Source organism: Beta vulgaris, chromosome 3 (assembly GCF_026745355.1).
Source record: "Beta vulgaris subsp. vulgaris cultivar EL10 chromosome 3, EL10.2, whole genome shotgun sequence".
In the NCBI taxonomy this organism is placed as follows: domain Eukaryota; kingdom Viridiplantae; phylum Streptophyta; class Magnoliopsida; order Caryophyllales; family Amaranthaceae; genus Beta; species Beta vulgaris.
This window is the reverse complement of record NC_079204.1, coordinates 14663817-14683813: the sequence shown is the minus strand read 5'-3', so window position 1 is coordinate 14683813 and position 19997 is coordinate 14663817. Positions and strand designations below refer to the sequence as shown.

General features: G+C 33.9%; 2 protein-coding genes across 3 annotated transcripts; both read left to right on the top strand.

Moving 5' to 3' along the window:
* Positions 1-758: 758 nt before the first annotated feature.
* LOC104888849 (F-box protein SKIP16) lies at positions 759-8220 on the top strand. The gene is made up of 5 exons (XM_010673950.4): positions 759-1152; positions 2211-2894; positions 4232-4444; positions 7065-7171; positions 7804-8220. Exons 1-5 carry the CDS (start codon positions 931-933, stop codon positions 7880-7882), a joined length of 1305 nt encoding a protein of 434 aa, XP_010672252.1. The 5' UTR covers positions 759-930; the 3' UTR covers positions 7883-8220.
* Positions 8221-9798: 1578 nt separating this feature from the next.
* Positions 9799-14259, top strand: LOC104888847 (uncharacterized). 2 transcript variants are annotated; one of them, XM_010673947.4, is made up of 4 exons: positions 9799-10018; positions 11109-11696; positions 12408-12563; positions 13523-14259. In XM_010673947.4, the coding sequence occupies exons 2-4, from the start codon at positions 11139-11141 to the stop codon at positions 13883-13885; spliced, it is 1077 nt and encodes a 358-aa protein (XP_010672249.1). In that variant the 5' UTR covers positions 9799-10018; positions 11109-11138; the 3' UTR covers positions 13886-14259. The 2 variants fall into 2 exon arrangements, with proteins under 2 accessions (XP_010672249.1, XP_048497110.1); XM_048641153.2 differs by lacking the exon at positions 9799-10018 and adding an exon at positions 10712-10792.
* The last annotated feature ends 5738 nt before the right edge of the window (positions 14260-19997 follow it).

Here is a 19997-nt window from a genome sequence, read left to right as displayed (position 1 = left end):
CCCAATCTATCCACATTAGGATTCGCAAATGATTGATCAGGTTTGACGGATTCAACTTCTAAACCCAAGAAGCTTTGGTCTTGGAAAATAAATAATATCAACTACTCCATTTCCTGTAATCTATTATGTGCCGATTAAGTGTGGGAAATAACTACAAAAGTAGCATATTTATATGACCTAATTTTAGGTATATTATTTGTGTGATGTTTTTAGATTCAATATATTGCTCTATTGAAAAATACTTTTTTAATAGATAAACTATTTTTCATAATCTAAACAAGAAATGTACTCCCTCCGTCCCAAAATAGAATTTCCATTTTCCTTTTTTCACGATAATATATGCAAGTAGAATATAAGAGGGATAATAAATAAAAAATTGTTTATTTAAATAGATGTTGTATGGGAAAAGATGATTTTAGGAGAGAGAGTGGAGAATAATTGGTGAAAGAGTATTAATTGTAACATTTTGATTGAATAAATAAAGGAAAAAACAAAATTCAAGAAGCAAATAAATGATGGGACACGGTTTTTCTAGATAAATTACGGGAAAATGTGGAACTAAATATGAAAATGAGAATTATATTTTGGGACACCCAAAATGAAAATTGAATCTATATTTTGACACGGAGGGAGTATATAATAGTTCTCATATGACTTTTATCATTTATCTAACTCTTATTGTTATAGAAGCCTCCAGCTCGTAGCCTCGTACGATTGTTATTGTTACCCAGGTAGAAGGGGACGTGGCCACATAGCACATTAAGTCATAAACTCATAACCCCTTTTGTCGGCTTCTCCCTAACAACTAGTTGTAATCCTAATTCCCCAACAGTAAGACTTTCACAAGTAACACACACGAGGAAATCTGCTGAAAAAGGAGAGTGACACTTTGGGAAATAAAACAAGAGAGAAAAACAAAAAGATTGAGACATGGAAGAAGAAGAAATAATAGGAATTGAGGGTTTGGGGGATTTAGCAATTCAAGTAATAATCTCAAAATTAGACCCAAATGACACTGCCAAAGTTTGTTGTGTTAGCAAGAAATTCAGGGATTGGGCTTCTGATGATCTTTACTGGTCTATTAATTGCTCAAATGACCTTGATATCTCTTCCCCCGTTGATCCTTTTGGTAACCCACTTCCTTCTTTCAAGGTGATTCCCATCTTTCTGCTTTTTCAATTTTTTGTTCTTCTTATTGTTATTTTGTATTTGTGGGTGGGTTATATTGATTCCAAAGTTTTGTGGGTTGGGTTTTACAAGATGATAATATTTTCATACTTAACTGAGAGGTCTGTTAAATTATTTTTCTGCTATTTATCAAGATTTGTTTATCAAATTATGTTTGATTGTTATTTTGGATATATGAGATTTTTGATGAAGGATTTAGCTTTATGAGTATTATGGGTTGAATTAGAGAGACTTGATGTTGAATGAAATGTACCATATATAACAAAAGTTGTGATTTTAGGCGAACTATGGCCAAGGATTTGTTGGGGGGTTTCGAGCAATGCTTTCAGTGGGGATAGATCATGGTCTGATAATTGAGAATATATATTTGACTAGTCAATAATGTCAAATGAGTTATGATATGGAAAGTGTTTTATTTTGTTATGTGACTAGGTTAGGAAATTTATGGGTAGTTGTACTGATTTGTGTAGGAGTGGTTTAAGCCGAGATGGTCTTATTAATCATCTCTTTGATATTGGTTTGATTAATTGGAGCAATGGACGAAACAGTGAATGAATGGACTCTTTTTAAAACAATGTGCAAAGATTTCTTCTAGGTAAGTATTGGTGAGAGACCTGAATCACCTATATGAATGCTCGATCCTAGAACTTTGGTTGAATGTTTAAAGTTCGAACCACCACTCCAATTGGAGAAGTGGTTTGTCATGGAAAGATTAGTTTCGCAGCATTAACTATTTGTATTGGTGTTTAGGTCAACAACTTTAACTCTGTATTCTATATTTTGTGGCTTGCTACCTAGATTGGTTGCATCATCAATTACTGCCTTTATCTAGGGTTCTCCTAGTGAAATGCTATTTTTTTGATCTTCTGGCTCCAAAATTCTTGGATGACTTTAGTCCCGTCTTTTAGATAGCTAATGATGAGTAATTTGTGATCTTCACTCTCTTTACTTGTTTGTGTCATTTACTTGTGGGGTCAATCTTTATTGCAACACTGGTAACCACTTATTGTCGGTCTTTCCAGTTAGCTTATCAGCTATGGAGGGAAGCTTTCAGCATGTATCCTTGGCCTCTTGTAAAACGCGTCAAAGGGTGTTGGGACGGCCTTAAAAGTTGGTTGGGCAGCAATTTTCCTGAGGTGCTTACAACTTTGAGAAAGGGTACATCCGAGGAGGATTTAAATGAGGTGGAGAAAGGCTTAAGAGTGAAATTGCCACTTTCGACAAGATTGATTTATCGTTTTCATGATGGTCAGGAGATCTCCGATAAATTAATGGGTCTTATTGGAGGATATTCTGTCTATGACCACCTGGTGAATGTGATCTTGTTACCTCTAAGGCATGCTGTCATGGAGTCAAAGAGTATAATGCATGACGTAGGTTTTTCTACTAAATCCAAATATATTGCTATAGCTGCCTCTTTTGTAGGGAATGAAAAGGTTTTCTGCCTTAATTGTGCCAACAATCAACTGTATGTTGGTACCACAATGCTTAGAGAAGACGGTGAAATGATGCCTTGTGTTCCTGATGCATTATTGAAGTCTAGTCGTAACCAACAGTGTGATGGAGTATTATTGTGGTTGGAAGAACATGGTCGACGCTTGCACAGTGGTATGGTCTCAGTTCGCGAGGAAGGTAATCTGAAAAGCATCAGTCAGTTTCCAGAAAAACCACCTCTCTGCTCCACTGCTGTGACAAATGGTGTACAGGTACTATAATTATATTACAACTTATGACCTTAAATTAAGTGTTTCAATAAGTGTTAAGATCTTTCTTAGACGGAGGGATTATTAGATATTGATCATATAAAATAAGAGAAAGTTTATTTTTTGAAGAAACGGTGGTAAACATGAGTTAGTCAGTTCTCGGTTAGTTGTTATCTATAAAAGTGCATATTTTATTAATCTCTTGTGCGTCAGGGGTCCTTTTTTTTATCTTGCTTTCTACCTGTTGTCTAATTTTATTTTATCTATATACTTCCTCTGTTTGTTTTTAGTTGACTGGTTTTTTTCATCAAGTTTGCAAATGCATAATCTAATCATTTATATCTTTAAAATATACAATGAGACAAATCTAGCAAGATCTGACATGACCAGATATTTTTGTAAGTAATAATCACAAGATACAATGAAAGTAAGGTATGTGAATAGGGTCAAAAGTCAAAACAAGTCCTTTAAAAGGAATGGAGTAGCATTAGCTTGTCATTTAATTTTTTAATGCTTATATGAATCCTGAACCTGATATTAGACTCATCTCAACTTTTATCAGATCATTTGAATTGTTAAACTCTTTGTACTCTGATGTTTGTATGCTCGTCATTTTTCTAAACAGCAAGTCAGAAGCTTGGTATACTTGTACCTGTTGCATTCCTGTTTTTGTACCTTTTTTCGTTAGTCAACTATCTCATATAGATATAATTCTTTACACTTATTATGGCACATAGCTTTAATTCACAAGTTGGTATCTGTTTCTCAATAGTTATTTTATTGGAAATGTAGATGTGATAGACATAGGAGTTAGTGGGGTACTTTTTGTACCTGTAGCACTCTTTTTTTTGTGCTTACTTTCGCATTGGTCATCTATCTCATAAAGATAATACTGTCTACGCTTATCATGGCACATAGTTATAGTTCATAAATAGTTGTTTGGTTATCAGTTGTTATTCTGTTGAAAAAGTAGATTGATAGGAGTTAGTTGGGTACTTTATTTGTTGAAAAGGTTAATTTGATGGATGATGTTGGGCTAGTATTTTTATTTGAAGAGAGAGTGAGTGGGACACTAACTCTTTAGTAGCGGGGTAAGAGATGTATTAAAATAGTGGGTCATTTCCAAAAATGGAAGTGTAAAGAGTAATGTGAGACACAAGAGTAAAAGTTATGTTAGTTTTATGCTGGCGTATATATAGGCTCATTTGATTTTTGTCTCAGACTTGCTCTTTTGTTTGAAATTGAACGTTGTGAAATTCTGCTGCTACAAATCATTGGATTCATAATATCTCTTATTTCTTGCTGTGTCTGATGGCCAAACAATGGGATATTCATGCCAGGTACGTGCATCTGCTGTGCTTGTTCCAGAGCAGAGTGACCTTGGAAGCCCAGGATTCTTGTTTGCTTATTCAGTACGCATGTCCCTTTTGCCTGAGGGATGTATAGTGCATGGGATGAAGTTTGAATCTTGTCAGCTGTACTGGAGACATTGGATCATTAGAGAAAATGAGGTTGTGAAGAATGAAGTTGATGCAGAAGCTGTCATAGGAAAGGTACATTTTATCTACAAGTCGCTTGAATTGCTTGTTGTTTTGAATGTGATTGGAACTGGTTGCAGCTTTGCTTTTCTGGTCATAGCACTTCTAACAATTATGTATTGCATGACTAGATTCCTTGAGAGCTTGTTATGAAACCTGCAAACAAGTAAACAAACTATTCTTCTTTTAGCCCATTTCTGAAAATAAAGGAGTCTTTACACATTGTTCATGTATATCGATATAATATATATTGACAAAATACACAACTGGGAAGTGCGAACGGAGTACCAACTTATAGTCAACATTGGTGTGACCTGTCTTCTAATTACCATAAAAGATTAAAGATGATTCACATGTTGGGATCATTTTCATGGAGAAGATGAGGATTTTTTTTTCGAGTCCATTCTTTGGGATTCTTCTTAGTGTTCAGCTGATGAAACTAGGCTTCAAGTGCTCTTAACTTTCAACTTTTTGGGAGTTTGGATCAATATTGGTTTCTAGGTTCATCTTCCAGTTGAATGTGATAATGGATATAGTAGAAGAACGTATTTCTTGTCAGTTTGCTTCTGTCTCCAAAGTAAATGCTTCCGTCTCCAGCAAAATTGTGCTTCTAATTTTTGACTAAAGTAAGGTTTTCATTAACGGAACACAAAAAATTTGGTATTTATAAGAAAGTTTGCCGTCCTGATTAGTGATTAGTTGGCATCAGCCAGTTGATTCCCTTATTCTTTGGTTTGGTTTAATTTGTAGCTTATGAATATGTTAAGAAGTGAGTCTTTGCTTCTTCTTTTTTCCCTTTTATTCTCCGTTGTTTGTGTTAGACAATATGGGAGTTGCTGGAGAGGAACTTGTTTGAAGTTATGAACCATAGTCTGTAGAGCTGGTGAGTAAAGGTTTTAGAGTCTTCACAACCCTTGATCATCATCCACAAGTTGCATGAAGCTCCCATCTTACCTAATTCACGGTATGAGAATGGGCAATAGGAACGCCATTCACTACCTAGTTTTGATACCTCAAGCAGACTACTTGGATGTACAAATTCACCATTTCCTGATCTCAGTTCGTGAGGGGTTTAATGAATTAGCTAACGCTGCAAAGCTCTTACTAGGTAGGCTACTCTCTTGTGGATGTTGCCACCAGATTATTGCTTCGTAATGGTTATCTATTATTGGCAGGATCCCCGATATCAGTGGCATTCTGTTTCCACTCTGACAAATGTGTCAAACATAGGTGGTGGCTTGGTGCCTGCTCTTTTTTGGCTCTTTTTCTTTTTTGAAGAGAAAGGGGGGAAGACCAATTTGGACTACATGGGGACTGTACTTCCTAGTATAATGTGGTTGTTGCTTCTTGGTCTTACTCCTATCGTTGTACCTGGTCTCTAACTCTACAAATCTGTCCAGATAGCTTTACTCGTAATGGAGTATTGGAAGATTTCTTTTCCACGACAACTGTTCTTAGATGACTCCTGGCTTGCTACCTATTGTGCTGCTTGAAGAAAATGAATTTCCTCAAATCATGTTTTGGTAGCTAGTGAACCAATTTGCTTCATAGTGTTCTCAGGTTGCACAAGACAGATACGGGTATGGGTGCGGATTTGGGTACGAGGACGGAAAATAGCAAGATTTTGAAATTTTAGGAAAGGATGCGCGTACCCATACAGGATACATATCGGGTACGGGTGCGGGTACGAGTACGTGACCTAGAAGAAGTACCCTAGATAAGACTGTTTTACACCTGTTGCCTCTTTAGGCCCAACCTATTAATGCCAAATTTCACTTAATATTTCAGAAGTTAAGTTTCATATTTTCTATATAGAGTCGTGACACCACTTGACTTTCCAAGACTCATTCACAAGCTACGAAACTACATTATCTTGAACCAAAATAAATTCAGCAGCCTTTATGGCCCACTAACACCCCCATCTTTGATCCTTCACAAAAATCTTAAAAATTCATTCTAAGGTTCTATCATTTCCAATTGTACAAAGAATGACATTTACCAAGAAATTTGAAAGTTCACAAAATTCCAAGTTCTTGTGGAAGAAACAGTCAGTTAGAGTTAGTGGCAAAACTTTGTCAGGTCAGGTCAAGTCCCGGTCTTTATGAGCCTTATTCTTTTTTGACAAATATAATAGGGGTTGTGGGTTGTCCTTATGATATTTCAAGTTATACGGTGTACCTTCCTTTTTACAAAATTTATATGGTATCCCAGTTGTTTTATAATCAATTTTATATCAGGCTTTTACTTCCGTGATAATTGTTTTTTGGATTGAAGCAAGAAATTCTGTGTCAAATAACTTTTCCTTTTTTGATACTGTTATCTTACCCCTGACCCTATCTCCAGTGGATGTCAATATCTCCTCCAAGTGATGGAAATATGTCGTTAATTATGTAGTTATAGGCTTTTATAATACTCTTTCCCTCCTTTTTAGTTGCTTTACTTTGACTCTTGCACTATTCGCATACCCACATTTGACCATGTCTTTTACTAATATATGAAAACCAATGTTGTGAGTAGTATTTAGTGTTTTTCTAACAAAATCAAATTTCCAATGTTGCATGTATTCAGAAACGGAGGTAGTATTACTTGTTTTCAATCTTATCAATTGGAGAAATCTTTTCTGTTTTTCTTTCAGTATCCTTTGTTGTTCCCGGGCGAGAAAGATTTTGTCTATGAGAGCTGCTCAAGTCAACAACGTACGCCTGGTTCCATTGAAGGTTCTTTTACATTTGTGCCTGGAAGGTATAAACAACATTAGCATTATTAGATAAATAGTGGCACTATGCCACTATGATTCAACAAACTATCTGCTCTTTGCATGATGTGTATAGTTGGTCAAGTTGCTCCAGTCTCCATTTAAGCGTAAAGTTCTCTCAGTTGAACTAGACTACCTTGATTTTATTATCATACTATCATGATTGTGATAATTTCTTGGTCACTATTGAACTTCTTGTTGCAAATTTTGAGCTGTGGGCTGCACTTCTGCCTTGAAGCTGTGCACCAAATTACCAATGTTGGTACATTGTAGTCAACATTTCATTTTTTCAATCTAGCGCTTGTCGAAGTACGTTTGATTGAGTCAATTGGTGTTGGTAAAGTCTCTCCCTCACTCGTTATTTTCCTTTTGGTTTGGTTTGTTTTATAAGATGAGTATGATTGTTTGCTTATATTTCGCTTTGATGTTTATCTTAGAAGGTGGTGTTTAATTGATTGCATGTTCGGACTCAATTTTGTATTAGGTCTTAGTTCTCCTCTAGATGGTTTAGAGCTATGGTTTCTCCAACATAATCGAGCTTTTTTTCCCTTTTCATGAAGAGCAAGTCTTAAATAAGACCTTGGTAGTTATATTGAATTCATTCTCTTCTCCTTGCTAGATTGGAGCGGCCAAAAGGCGATCCATTTGAGGTTGAAGTGGCACGCTTTCCGCTTGTAATGCCAGAGTACATTTTCTGATGGACGCTTCTGCAAGAATAAGTTCCATGACAACATTGTTTAAGAAGCATTATCGTTGTCATCTTGTATCATATTTGCTTTATTTACGTCTCTCTTTTACATGTAACTCAACTCGAAAGTTCTGGATGTTTTTTGTGCTACGATTGTAGACTGATTGCTTTGAGACTGGCTTATGGATCGACATATGTGTAAGCCTACTTGTGCCACTTATTTTCGAAGCTTGTTAGAATAAGCGTTTGTTTTACTCTCTAGTTTTGAATCTTCACCTGTTTAATGGGATTTTTGAATGTTGACATTGAGGCCCTATACGGATGTACTTGCCTTTTCTTTTTTCCTCATTTTACGTAGATTTTGTTAGCGAATCATATCTAAAAGAACAGGTTTGTCACAGAAATTGTATTATATAGTCAAAAGAAATTGTAAAAGAGATTCTATAACAAAACAGTACTTGAAGCTTTGAAGTCTTGAACTCAAATAAACATCAATTTTTTTTCTCGACATCAGTATACAGGAAGAGTGAGGATAGCCAATGGTTGGACTTGGACGGCAGGCGGAGAGCTACCGTGGATCACGTGATCCCTCAAATTTAAAAAAATTTAAAGATTTTTCGTAAAAAAAAAAAAATTAAATCAAGGAAGCACAGCAGAGTAGCATACGTACTTTATTTAAGTACTAGCTTTTTTTGCACGCTATACGTGTGTAATCTGTTAACTTTTTTGATTTTCTCAATTAGCTATTAATCAGTATCACAAAAAATTTGATTTGTAAATATATTTATAATTATTATTAATTTTGTAACTATATTTTTCTTAAATTAATGCTTTATTGATTTTTTTTATCATTATTCAAATATATTATCGAGAGAAAGAAATATATAGTAGAAGAAAGTTTGTGCTTAAATAAAGTGGAAAAATGTGTGTATTGGGTTCTATCGTTGAAAAGAGTTTAATTTACATAATAGAGATTACCGAAGAATAATCAACATTTAGGTTTTTGAAATATTATGAGTATAATTATTAATATGAAATTTTTATTTTTATTTTTTTTTCTAAATGTGTCAATCAAGTTATATTGTTATTTTAATTTTTTAATAGAGTTTTTCACACATAGGTAAGAAGAGGAAATCATTTTCTTTAATTTAATATTTAACTGAAATTTCAAATTCAATTCCGTTATTTAACTTGTTCAATATATATGACAAGTAGGAGGAAAGAAAATATTATTTAATATATATGACAATTTAAATTTATTAAAGGTATATTAGATTTTCTAAGAGGGGACACCATCTTCCTCCCCCTTCACTTATATAATAGAGATTTAGGTCAGTTTGTCTACTTTTTAGCCTACTTGCATACTTGATACTCCCTCTGCTTTTTTTTTATTTGCTACATTTTGGTTTGCATAAGTATTTAGGAGATGTCATTTTCATTCTTTTTTAGTGTATTTTTTGACCCCTTTAGCATTAAATAGGGTGGGAAAGAGGGAAAAAGTAGTACTTTTTAGTGGAAAAAGAGGGGAAACAAATATAATACTATTACCTTTTTGGTGGGCCAAGTCTTCTAATAAGGAAATGTAGCAAATAAAAAAAAAGCAGAGGGAGTATTTATTAAGAGCTTGTTTGGTTGACCTTTAAATACAATATGTGTTGTTTGATTGGTAAAAACATGGGAAGTAGAACTTTCTAGGAAGTTCTATTTCGTGCAAAATGGAAGAAATAATTTTTCTCGGCCCTACTAGGCAACTGGAAATTCCCACAAGAATTAGAATTTCCCATGTTCAGCCAAACAAAAAAAAAAATACTTCCTACAAAATTAAATTTCATGAGCGATGTAAATTCAATGGAAGCTATACTTCTCAACTCCAACTAAACGACGCTTAATTATAGTGGTTCCAATTCCCTCCTTCCTTTCTCCAACACACCTATCTCAATTAGTGAATCTGAGTATCTGACGCTACCAAAAAAAAAAATTAACCCACTGCTGTCTCACTGCCCAGACAGCTGACGGCCAGACCTAGTTCAGGCAGACTTCACCGCACAGCCGCACCGTGCCGCACACCAGCACCGGCACTCCGGCAGGCGACACCGCTCCTCGCCTCCTCCGACCAGCCCGCAGCACGCGGCTCCGCAGCCATCAGGTATTATAATAATTATTGTATTAACATTTACAGAATTTTTATTTTAATTCTTTTACATTATTTATTTCCTAATTCCTAAATTGTATATTTAAAATCTTATTTGGCTGATATTAATTGTAATATTAGCATACATGTGTGAATTTTCGAATTTGTGAAGTGTGATAAGTGATTGATGCACTTTGTTAGTTTGTTTGTTTTTGTTTTTTTTTTGTGAATGTTGAATTTGTGAAATGTGAGTTTGTATAAATTAGGTGGTCTTAATTAATTTATAATTTTCTATAATGATTTAGTTTCTTTATGATGGTAATTTATTGATTGATGATAAAAGTCTATTTGAATGACCTAGTAAAATAATTGGTACACTAAGATGATCCGGCAAAAACTTTGTAATTTTCATTGACATATATGTTTGTTTGTTGGACAAAATTGTTTCGAAGATATTCAACATAATTAAAATAATATTTAGGAGTTAAACACTTGAGAGGGGATTAAAGTTTGAATTTTAATTGAAAAATTCCAAAGAAGCAAGAATTGAGGGGAAAAAAGGAAAGAAAAGAAGTTTGGAACCCTAATTCTCCAAATTCCAATCCGTAGAATTTGCTAGGAAATTCCATCACTCTCTACCGATTACATGTTACAGGTTACAGATTGCATTGTAGTTATGTTTTCCATCTAAAAGTTCCGATTTCGAAGTTCGTATTTCCAGCATCACTTCAAGTTACCTCTTGCAGAAAGAAATTGAAGAATTTTTTCGACGTTTCCAAAAAATTGAAGGTTTGTTTAGGAGTAATTTTACTATATGTTGTTAGTAGTTTGTAGTTTAGCATTAAATATTTGAGTAAGAAATATTCAATTTCAATCACTAGTACGTGAGCTCATTTTTTTAAAATATATTTTAAGAAATCAAGGATTCAAAGCACAAATAATTATATAGAAAGCCATGAATTTCAATTTTTTGGATGTTTTGTTATATTAAGTGTGCAATTATTAGGATCATAACATTGATGAATGTGGGAGTTCTAGGTGATTTTACATGTATAGCATATTGGTAGTGAAATATGAAATATAATTGTGCTAATATGAATCGTAGGATTTTGCGGCCAGCGATTTGTGGGTAAAGATGAGCAAGAGAATGATAGCCCTTGGTTTTGAAGGATCAGCTAACAAGATTGGTGTTGGTGTTGTAACACTAGATGGAACTATCTTATCGAACCCGAGACATACCTACATTACCCCTCCAGGACAAGGGTTTCTCCCTCGAGAAACTGCACATCACCACCTTCATCATGTCCTCCCACTTGTAAAGTCTGCTCTTAAGGATGCTGGAATAACCCCGGATGAAATTGATTGCTTGTGCTATACTAAAGGCCCTGGGATGGGAGCTCCTTTACAAGTCTCTGCAGTTGTTGTGAGGGTTCTTTCGCAGCTTTGGAAGAAGCCTATTGTTGGTGTTAATCATTGTGTTGCTCATATTGAGATGGGGAGGATTGTTACGGGAGCGGTTGATCCTGTTGTGCTATATGTTAGTGGTGGTAATACCCAAGTGATTGCTTATAGTGAGGGGCGGTATCGGATTTTTGGAGAGACCATTGATATTGCTGTTGGCAATTGCTTGGACCGCTTTGCTCGAGTGTTGACACTTTCAAATGATCCGAGTCCAGGATATAATATTGAACAGGTAGAACAAGCCTGTTTGAGAATTTTGCTTCTTTTTCATTGTTTGTCTCGAGTGTTGACAATTTTCAGGATTCTTCAACTGCATTGTTAGTGATTTAATTGTTAATTTACTCAACTTTGATGAGTCATTTTTCAGGTTAATGGCTTTGTAGAACACCACACTGTACATAGTTTAGGTCACCTTAGGGTAGGATGACTTTGTCTTGCAACTTGCAAGATAGGTGACCAAAGAACCTTGAGTTTTGAATATTAGGGTAAGTTTTGAGCACTGTATTCCAAGTTCAGCATTGCATTGTTCAACTTCATGTGTTCGTTTTGTGTGATTTGTAAACAACATCTAAAGCCACTTCTCCACCCCAAGTAAAGTAGAATAGTTTAGGTGGTTAGCAAAGAAAACTATATATTCATTTAAAAATCTCGTGTTATCTTCTCACATTACTTGCTTCAGTCATTGTGATAGTAAAACCCATTCATATTGCTTTGCCTTTTGCTTTTTGGTGTTTCCAGTTAAATTTCACCACTAACTCTCAGTTGCTAAATTTGCACATCTTCTATGTCTTTCGCTTTTGTCTTGACTAGTTAGGGGTGAAGTTGCATAATTCACACATCTCTAACACTGTGGATGACGGTGGTTGTTTCCTGATGCTTTCTGTTGGGCCTATTATCAATAAGAAGAAAGCTTTTGTTGACTCCTTATTCTGTTTAAAATCAGCTTGCGAAGAAAGGTGAGAAGTTCATAGATCTTCCATATGCTGTAAAGGGAATGGATGTCTCGTTTAGTGGGATATTGAGCTACATTGAAACTACAGCGGAGGAGAAGCTCAAGAACAATGAATGCACACCTGCCGATTTGTGCTACTCCCTGCAAGTAAGTACCTTTTCCTTCACTGCTACGAATCTACGATAGACACAAAATGCTTATATCTTCCAAGTATACTTAGAAACATGTTTACAGTTTGAGTATTGAACAGGTGGGCCATTTTCTAAAACCTCATATATTCCATAGAACATTCAATTAGAAGAAATGAGGTAGGATTTAAAATAAATTATATTTGCACCACCACTTTCATGGCGAAAAGCTCTAATTAGTGAGAACTGAGAAGTATATACTTCGTAAATGATGCTATATACTACGTCTGGATTTATTTGTTTTTCCCATTTGCTTTTGGGAGAATACCAAGGAGCAAGTGTGAATAGTGGGTCACAGGGAGATACATGGGTAGTTGTGAGAGAAGATACAAATAGGAAGAATTAAAAATACAACCCGAAATGGAAAGTTGGAAGAACAAAAAGATATAAAGGTAGTAACTTAATTGTACTAAATGTACTTGTTCTATTGATTTTATGTAAATGTGCTGAAAGAATAATAGCACTAAACATTTGGGTCTTCAAGGATATGGAGATATGAGAGTAATGTGAGAAAATATATGTACAGAAATAATGTATTATGGTAGCCTTATCATATACTTCTATGTGTCTAGTAAGGGTATTAAGATAAGTTCTGTAAATGTTCTTTTACTTTTCGTAAGGATCCTACCTTTTCTTCTTTTCAATTAATACTCGATATTTGTGTTCGTATCCAAAAATCATGATGATATATGTACTGGAGAAGATCAAGATACGGCTACCAAAATGATAAAACCTTGATTTTCTCATATGAACCATTATTGTGGGTAGCTAGGAAGGAAACATTCAAATATTGGGGCGAGAGGATGTGGTGATAAATGGGTTTATATAGGGTAAGAAATGATAGTTCTTTTAAGTGCTTTGTAACTTTATCATTATGCAATGAAAAAATTTGTTGGTCTCTAACGGTTGGTGTCATAGGAAACTCTGTTCGCTATGCTTGTCGAAATAACAGAAAGAGCTATGGCTCATTGTGATGCGAAAGATGTTCTCATTGTTGGGGGTGTGGGCTGCAATGAACGATTGCAAGAAATGATGAGGATAATGTGTTCCGAGAGAGGTGGACGGTTATTTTCTACTGATGACAGATACTGCATTGACAATGGTGCCATGATTGCATACACTGGTCTTCTTGCTTATGCTCATGGATTATCCACCCCATTGGAGGAATCAACTTTCACACAGAGGTTTCGTACTGATGAGGTACATGCAATTTGGAGGGAGAAAGAATTGATTAGCAAGAATATTGACCATGAGGAAGCCACGAGTACTACTCACTGCTAGCAGAGAGAGAGGAGATTATGCTGATGCAGTGATTTTACTGTATTGATTCTTTCTCCTCTACAAATCAATTGAAATTGTAAATTGAAAATTTTCCTCCTTAGAGTAGGAAGAACTTACAGTTTACTAGGCTTCAGAATTCAGTCATTGGTATGAGACTTTTGAATTGGGGGGGTTTTCCTCTATCATAGGCTTTAAGACATTAAACCCATATTGTAGTGCTATGTCCGACGTTGTATTAGTGATGATTATAATGGGAATTGTTCTTGTCAAATGTGATGTACAACTGACTTGCATAACATTACCATAGTACTTGTAATCAGTGTATTATGTTCATGAATACAAGGATCAACCACTCGAACGTTGTTTGTTTGTTTTCCTTTTGGTCAATGAGGTGAGTATGATTGTTTGCTTATATTAGGCCCTGGTTTACGAGCTGGGTGTTCAGATTCAGCTTTCTATTAGGTATTGGCGCTTCTTTAGGTGTATGAGCTACAGTTCCTCCCAACATATTTCAAGTTTTTGCTTCTTTCGCTTTTAAGGAAGAGCAAGTGAGATAGCAGATGTACATTGTACAAGCCTTCATTCCTCAACTTGATAATGGCGTAACGCGTTGAACTCTGTCTAACTGTGGCGGCACATCACTGAATTTTTATGGGAGAAATCGACAACAGAACTTGTAAAACCTTCGACAGTAATTTAGAACTTGTAATACCTTTTTTTCCCCCATTGAGAATTAGTTCTTGTAATAGTTCAAAAACATAATCAGAATTTTCTTTTAAGTGCAATGCTGATCGATTTAAATTGAAAATTTTCAATTCCGTATTTGTCAATCTACCAACTTTTCAAACAATATGCTACAATTGAGAATGATATGGTTTTAGACTTTGTTTGGCTCTAGCGTTTTAGGTAGTGGGTAGAGGTTGGACAGAGTTAAAATGTTATTTAAGAAAAAAAAATAAGTGTTTGATAGGCTAGCGATTTCGGTAGCTGGTAGAGGCAGGAGTAGAGGTTGGGTAGCGGTAGGGAAACGTTAGATCTTCTAATGTTTCACAAACTCTAGTAGCGGTACGATGCTAAAGGATTGGGAACGGCCAAGAATTGATTTGTTTTACTAGCATAGTTTGTCTTATTCTTAGCTTAGGCTCTGTTCTTTTGGACTGAACTGAATTGAATTGAATTGAATTTGTTTGAACTGAACTGAAATGAATGACAACTGTGAGAGGAAACTAATTGAAATGAACTGAATTTTTATTAATTTAATCCAAAAAAAAGTCTTAGTTCTCTCTGTTTGTAAAGAAATAAGTAGTGAACTTTTCGTCTTTCACTCTTTATTTTCTTGAGCCTGGCTTGTTACAAACTTGCAACCATAAAATTAAGAAGTAAGATCCTTAATAAAAATTAAGTAGTAATATCCCATGAGATTATAGGGTACTACTATTTAACTGGTAAGAACTTTGCATGTGAGTTGTCTAGCTATGAATCACACTATGAGAAAATAGCCTAAAACTTGTAATTATTATATTTTCTAGAACTTAAATAATTTTGTTTTTAGTTGCTTTAAATAACAATGATAGAATAATGCATATAAATGATCAATACATATCGAATTAACTATTAAATGAATCAATCAAATGGTTGTAGTTAATTTTATAACTAAAGAAGTATATATTAGTTATTTACTTTTACAATTGCAACAACTACTTTTACCAAACACTTATATTTCACACTACTACTTTGACAGATAACCTCTAACAAATACTAGTTCACACTACTACTTTGACAGATAACCTCTAACAAATACTAGTTGACCGCCAACAGCTACTTTAATAGGTAATCACTATTGCAAACGCTAATTTTGTCAAACAAGCCCTAATTTAAAACCGCCATGATCAGCTCTAGAAAATCCTACAAGCGAGAACTCACTATCTCCTTGATATCATTTACATTGATGTAATTCCTTTCCTTTTATTGTTGCCACTTGCAATTTCCTTCATGTCAAGCCTTTCTTCTCCTCTTAACATGAAGCACCATAGCGCCAAATTAGCAACAAGCGGCCTTCTTTCATCTTAAGAACGAATTGCATGCAGGTCCGATCCTGATCTTTTTGGGGTCTTAGCCGAAATAGTAGATTGGGGCCCCTTAAAAATGTAATTTATAATAGAACAAATTAAAAACATATACTTCAATTCTATTAAAATAAATACGTTGCTTAAATGAATGCAATTTTACTAAAATTAAATATATTAAAATAAATTGTTCAAGCAACTCATATACCATCACTTAATACATGATAGTTACGTTGATACCATCACTTGGAAAAAAATTCCCATTGCTTAATATACCATCACTTAGGGTGCGTTCTCCTCAACTTAAAAAATCAAGTTTCAAGTCCAATAAGTTCATATAAGTTCAGATAGTTGCAATAAGGTCCAATCAGGGCAATAAGTTCCAATCAGATGCAATAAGTTCCAATCAGGTGCAATAAGTTTCAATCAGGTCTAATAAGGTCCAATAAGTTCCAATCAGGTCTAATCAGGTCCAATAAGGTCCAAATAGTCAATCTTCAATAAACATTTGTATTATTGTCCATTATTTTATTATTCATAATTTCATATCACTATTAGTTGATTATGTTATTATTAGAATTTTAATTAAAGTACCACAATGATTATATACTATATAGTATTATACTTGTATTAGTGTCTATTATTTTATTAAATATTTGTATTATTGTCTATTATTTTATTATTCATATTACTATTAGTTGATTATGTTATTATTAGAATTTTTTATTAAAGTACCACAATGTATAGTATTATACTTGTATTATATTGTCTATTATTTGATTATTCATATTACTATTAGCTGATCATATTATTATTAAATAATATTATAATCATGGTCAAATAATTAAGGTTAACAATAATAATTATTATAATTACAATATCTTGCAATTCGTCTTTAAATAAGGAGTTAATGCATTCTACTATCTTCAAGTAAATGAAAGTGGAGTGAGAATTTTTCATATGTGCCAATTTTAACTTGTTAGCAATAAATGTTAACCAACTTTTGATTTTCTACTAGTGCTTTATAAAATCAAAACAAGACTATTAGATATATTAGTGGTGAAAGTTATGTATAGGCAAATATATAAATAATAATTTTTTTTTGTTAAATTAATTATCATAAGAGATAATTAATAATAATCATTTTTTAAAAGGATGAATTTTAATAATTATTACTTCATAATAAATTTTGAGGGGTAGTATTTACGTTAGGGGTAATATTTATGTTATTAATGGTCAATTTCTTTGTCTAATAAGATCAAATAAGTTTCAATCAGGTCCAATAAGGTCTAATAAGTTTCAATCAGGTGCAATAAGGTCTAATAAGTTTCATCATGGCCAATAAGGTCTAATAAGTTTCAATAAGGTCAATAAGTTCCAATCAGGTCCAATAAGTTCTAATCAGGTTCAATCAGGTCCAATAAGTTGAATCAGGTCCAATCAGGTTTAATAAGTTCCAATAAGTTCAGTTCAAGTTCAATAAGTTCAGTTCAGATAAGTTCAGGGCCAATAAGTTGAAGAGAACACACCTTTAATGTATCATCATGTTTATAGCCAAAGCCATTCACAAGAAGAGATCACTCCACTTAAACAGATGCAAACACACGAGTTCGATTCAGAATTTCGAAAGAGAAGACTTGGAAAATGACAGTAAAAATATATGTTATAATTATGCAAAATGAAAGGAAGGGGAGCTGCAGGAAATCCAATCAGTAAAACTTTCCACCAACAATTGTTGTAAATGTGCGAGTATTCTAGCACATAGCACCACCAACAAATTCAACCTAAAAAAATTGGAAACCATAAATTAATAATTTACTCATGAGAGTTTGATGCCAAAGAAAACTTTAAACTCTTCATCCTAACCATGAAAATTGCAGAGACAAAATTCAATGCCAATATATGATTTCTTGACATTTTTTAAGTTGCAGAAAAAAATACTCGTTGCTTTTTTAAGAGAAGGTTAACAGTTATATTTGGAAAATATGGAAAGTTTTCAAGATTTTAATGGTAGTTAGAGAAAATTGTGGGAATTAAAAGAAGATTAAATTTAGATCTTGGAAAGAGAGAATAACGAAAGAAGATGAAGGAGCATAAGCGTTTCTCACTTTCTCTTTCTTTCGTTTCAATCACGCTTATAATTGGCAGCGAAATTTTTTTCCTATGATTGGGCCTTTTTTCTGCTTGGGCCCTAGGCCATTTCCCCTTTAAACGCCCCTCAGGGGTAGCCCTGATTGCATGTCGAGACATCGTTCTTTTTCGGAATTCAGGCCTACCATTAGAAATTGCATTTTTACTAGTTGATAGCTTCTACAAAACAATCCCCAGAGTCCAAAACTATAGACATCCCTTTTTTGAGTTAGCTCACTCGTGTGCATATATCTAGGATCCAAATACCCCCATGTCCCTATCACCGTGGTAGCAAATTCGCCTTGGTCCGATGGAATTGAGCTTGAAGTTCCAAAGTTAGCTACTTTAGCTGTGTAACTTTCATCTAATAGTATGTTCACCCACTTTATATCTCTATAAATTTTCAGAATTGACATGGAGTTATGTAAATATGACAGCACATCGACAACTTCTGATGCTATACCTAAGCAAATGTGCCATTTCAAAATGAATGATTTCATGACATCATGTAAATGGTCATATTATGTCCCATTGTGGATGAATTCATACACTAATAATGGTACTTCATTCAACAAAACAAGCGAGCAAATTAAAAATGGAAAACAAGATAGGAAAAGGATGAAGAGGGGAAGGGGGGGGGGGGGAGGTAACAAGAGAAATTAGATTTAGGGAGAAGAGGGGATTGGGGGAGAGAGTATATTATCTACTTAGTTAATAAAGTCGTGTGAAAATCATAATCAAGACATTGACCTTGTTTGGTAAAGGAAGGTTTGGGGTAAAATTAGAGGTTTGAGCTCATATTAGAAGATTTGACTAGTTAATCCTCTATTTCGAGTGTTTGGTAAAAAGAGGTTTCACTTAACTTATCGAGGTCTAAAAACTCTTTTTTTTAAAAGTTGGCGGGGTGTAGCTGTTTGACATTAGAGGTTTGATAATGAGTGGAGCAATTACATTTATATCTTAATGTTGTTAAAAATTACGTTAATAAATGATAAAACAATGTACAATAATAGATTATGCACATGTCTTTATTGATCATTCTACAAAATAATGTAGGAATCAACTAGCTGCTTACCAAATACTTTTATACAAACAACTAATACAATCAACTAATCAAATAAGTTAGTACAATCAATTAACAGCTAACAGCTAACAACTATCCGCTAATGGCCAATTGACCGATTTGGTAAAAAAAATTGGCACATGACGACAATTTGGTAAAAAAGTTAATTTCGGTGACAATTTGGTAAATAAACTTAGCTTCGGATGACAAATTGGTAAATAAACTTATGTTTAGGTGATAAATTGATAAAAAAAAGTTAACTACTGCGACAATTTATTAAAAAAATTGAGCTCTCGCGACGTTGAGGCCAAAATTTTAAAAATCTATTCTTCTATGCTTTCCCATTTTTGTTAAATTTTATTCTTCTTTCCCACACATTTATTTACCCAACTATCGCTCATTATTTTACCATATATTCTTTCCATTCTAATTAATACAAGAGGAGAATAAAAAAAATTACTTCATTCATCATAATTATTTACCCAAATGTATTCACTATTTTTTTTATAATATTTAATGTATTATTGTCCCTAAAGTTGTTACTTCGGAGTGTATATGTTTTTAAAATTTTGGCCTAAACGTCGCAAGAATTCAATTGTTAAACTGTCACAAAAGTTAACTTTTTTTATCAATTTGTCACCCGAACCTAAGTTTATTTACCAATTTATCATCTGAAGCTAAGTTTATTTACCAAATTGTCACTGAAGCTAATTTTTTTTACCATATTGTCGTTAGGTGCTACTTTTTTTTACCAAATTGGTCAATTGGCCATTCGCTAATTGCCAAACATGTTCATGTCCATCATATGAGATTTGGTCTATCTCAATAAGCTTAGTCGCTCTCTAAACCAATA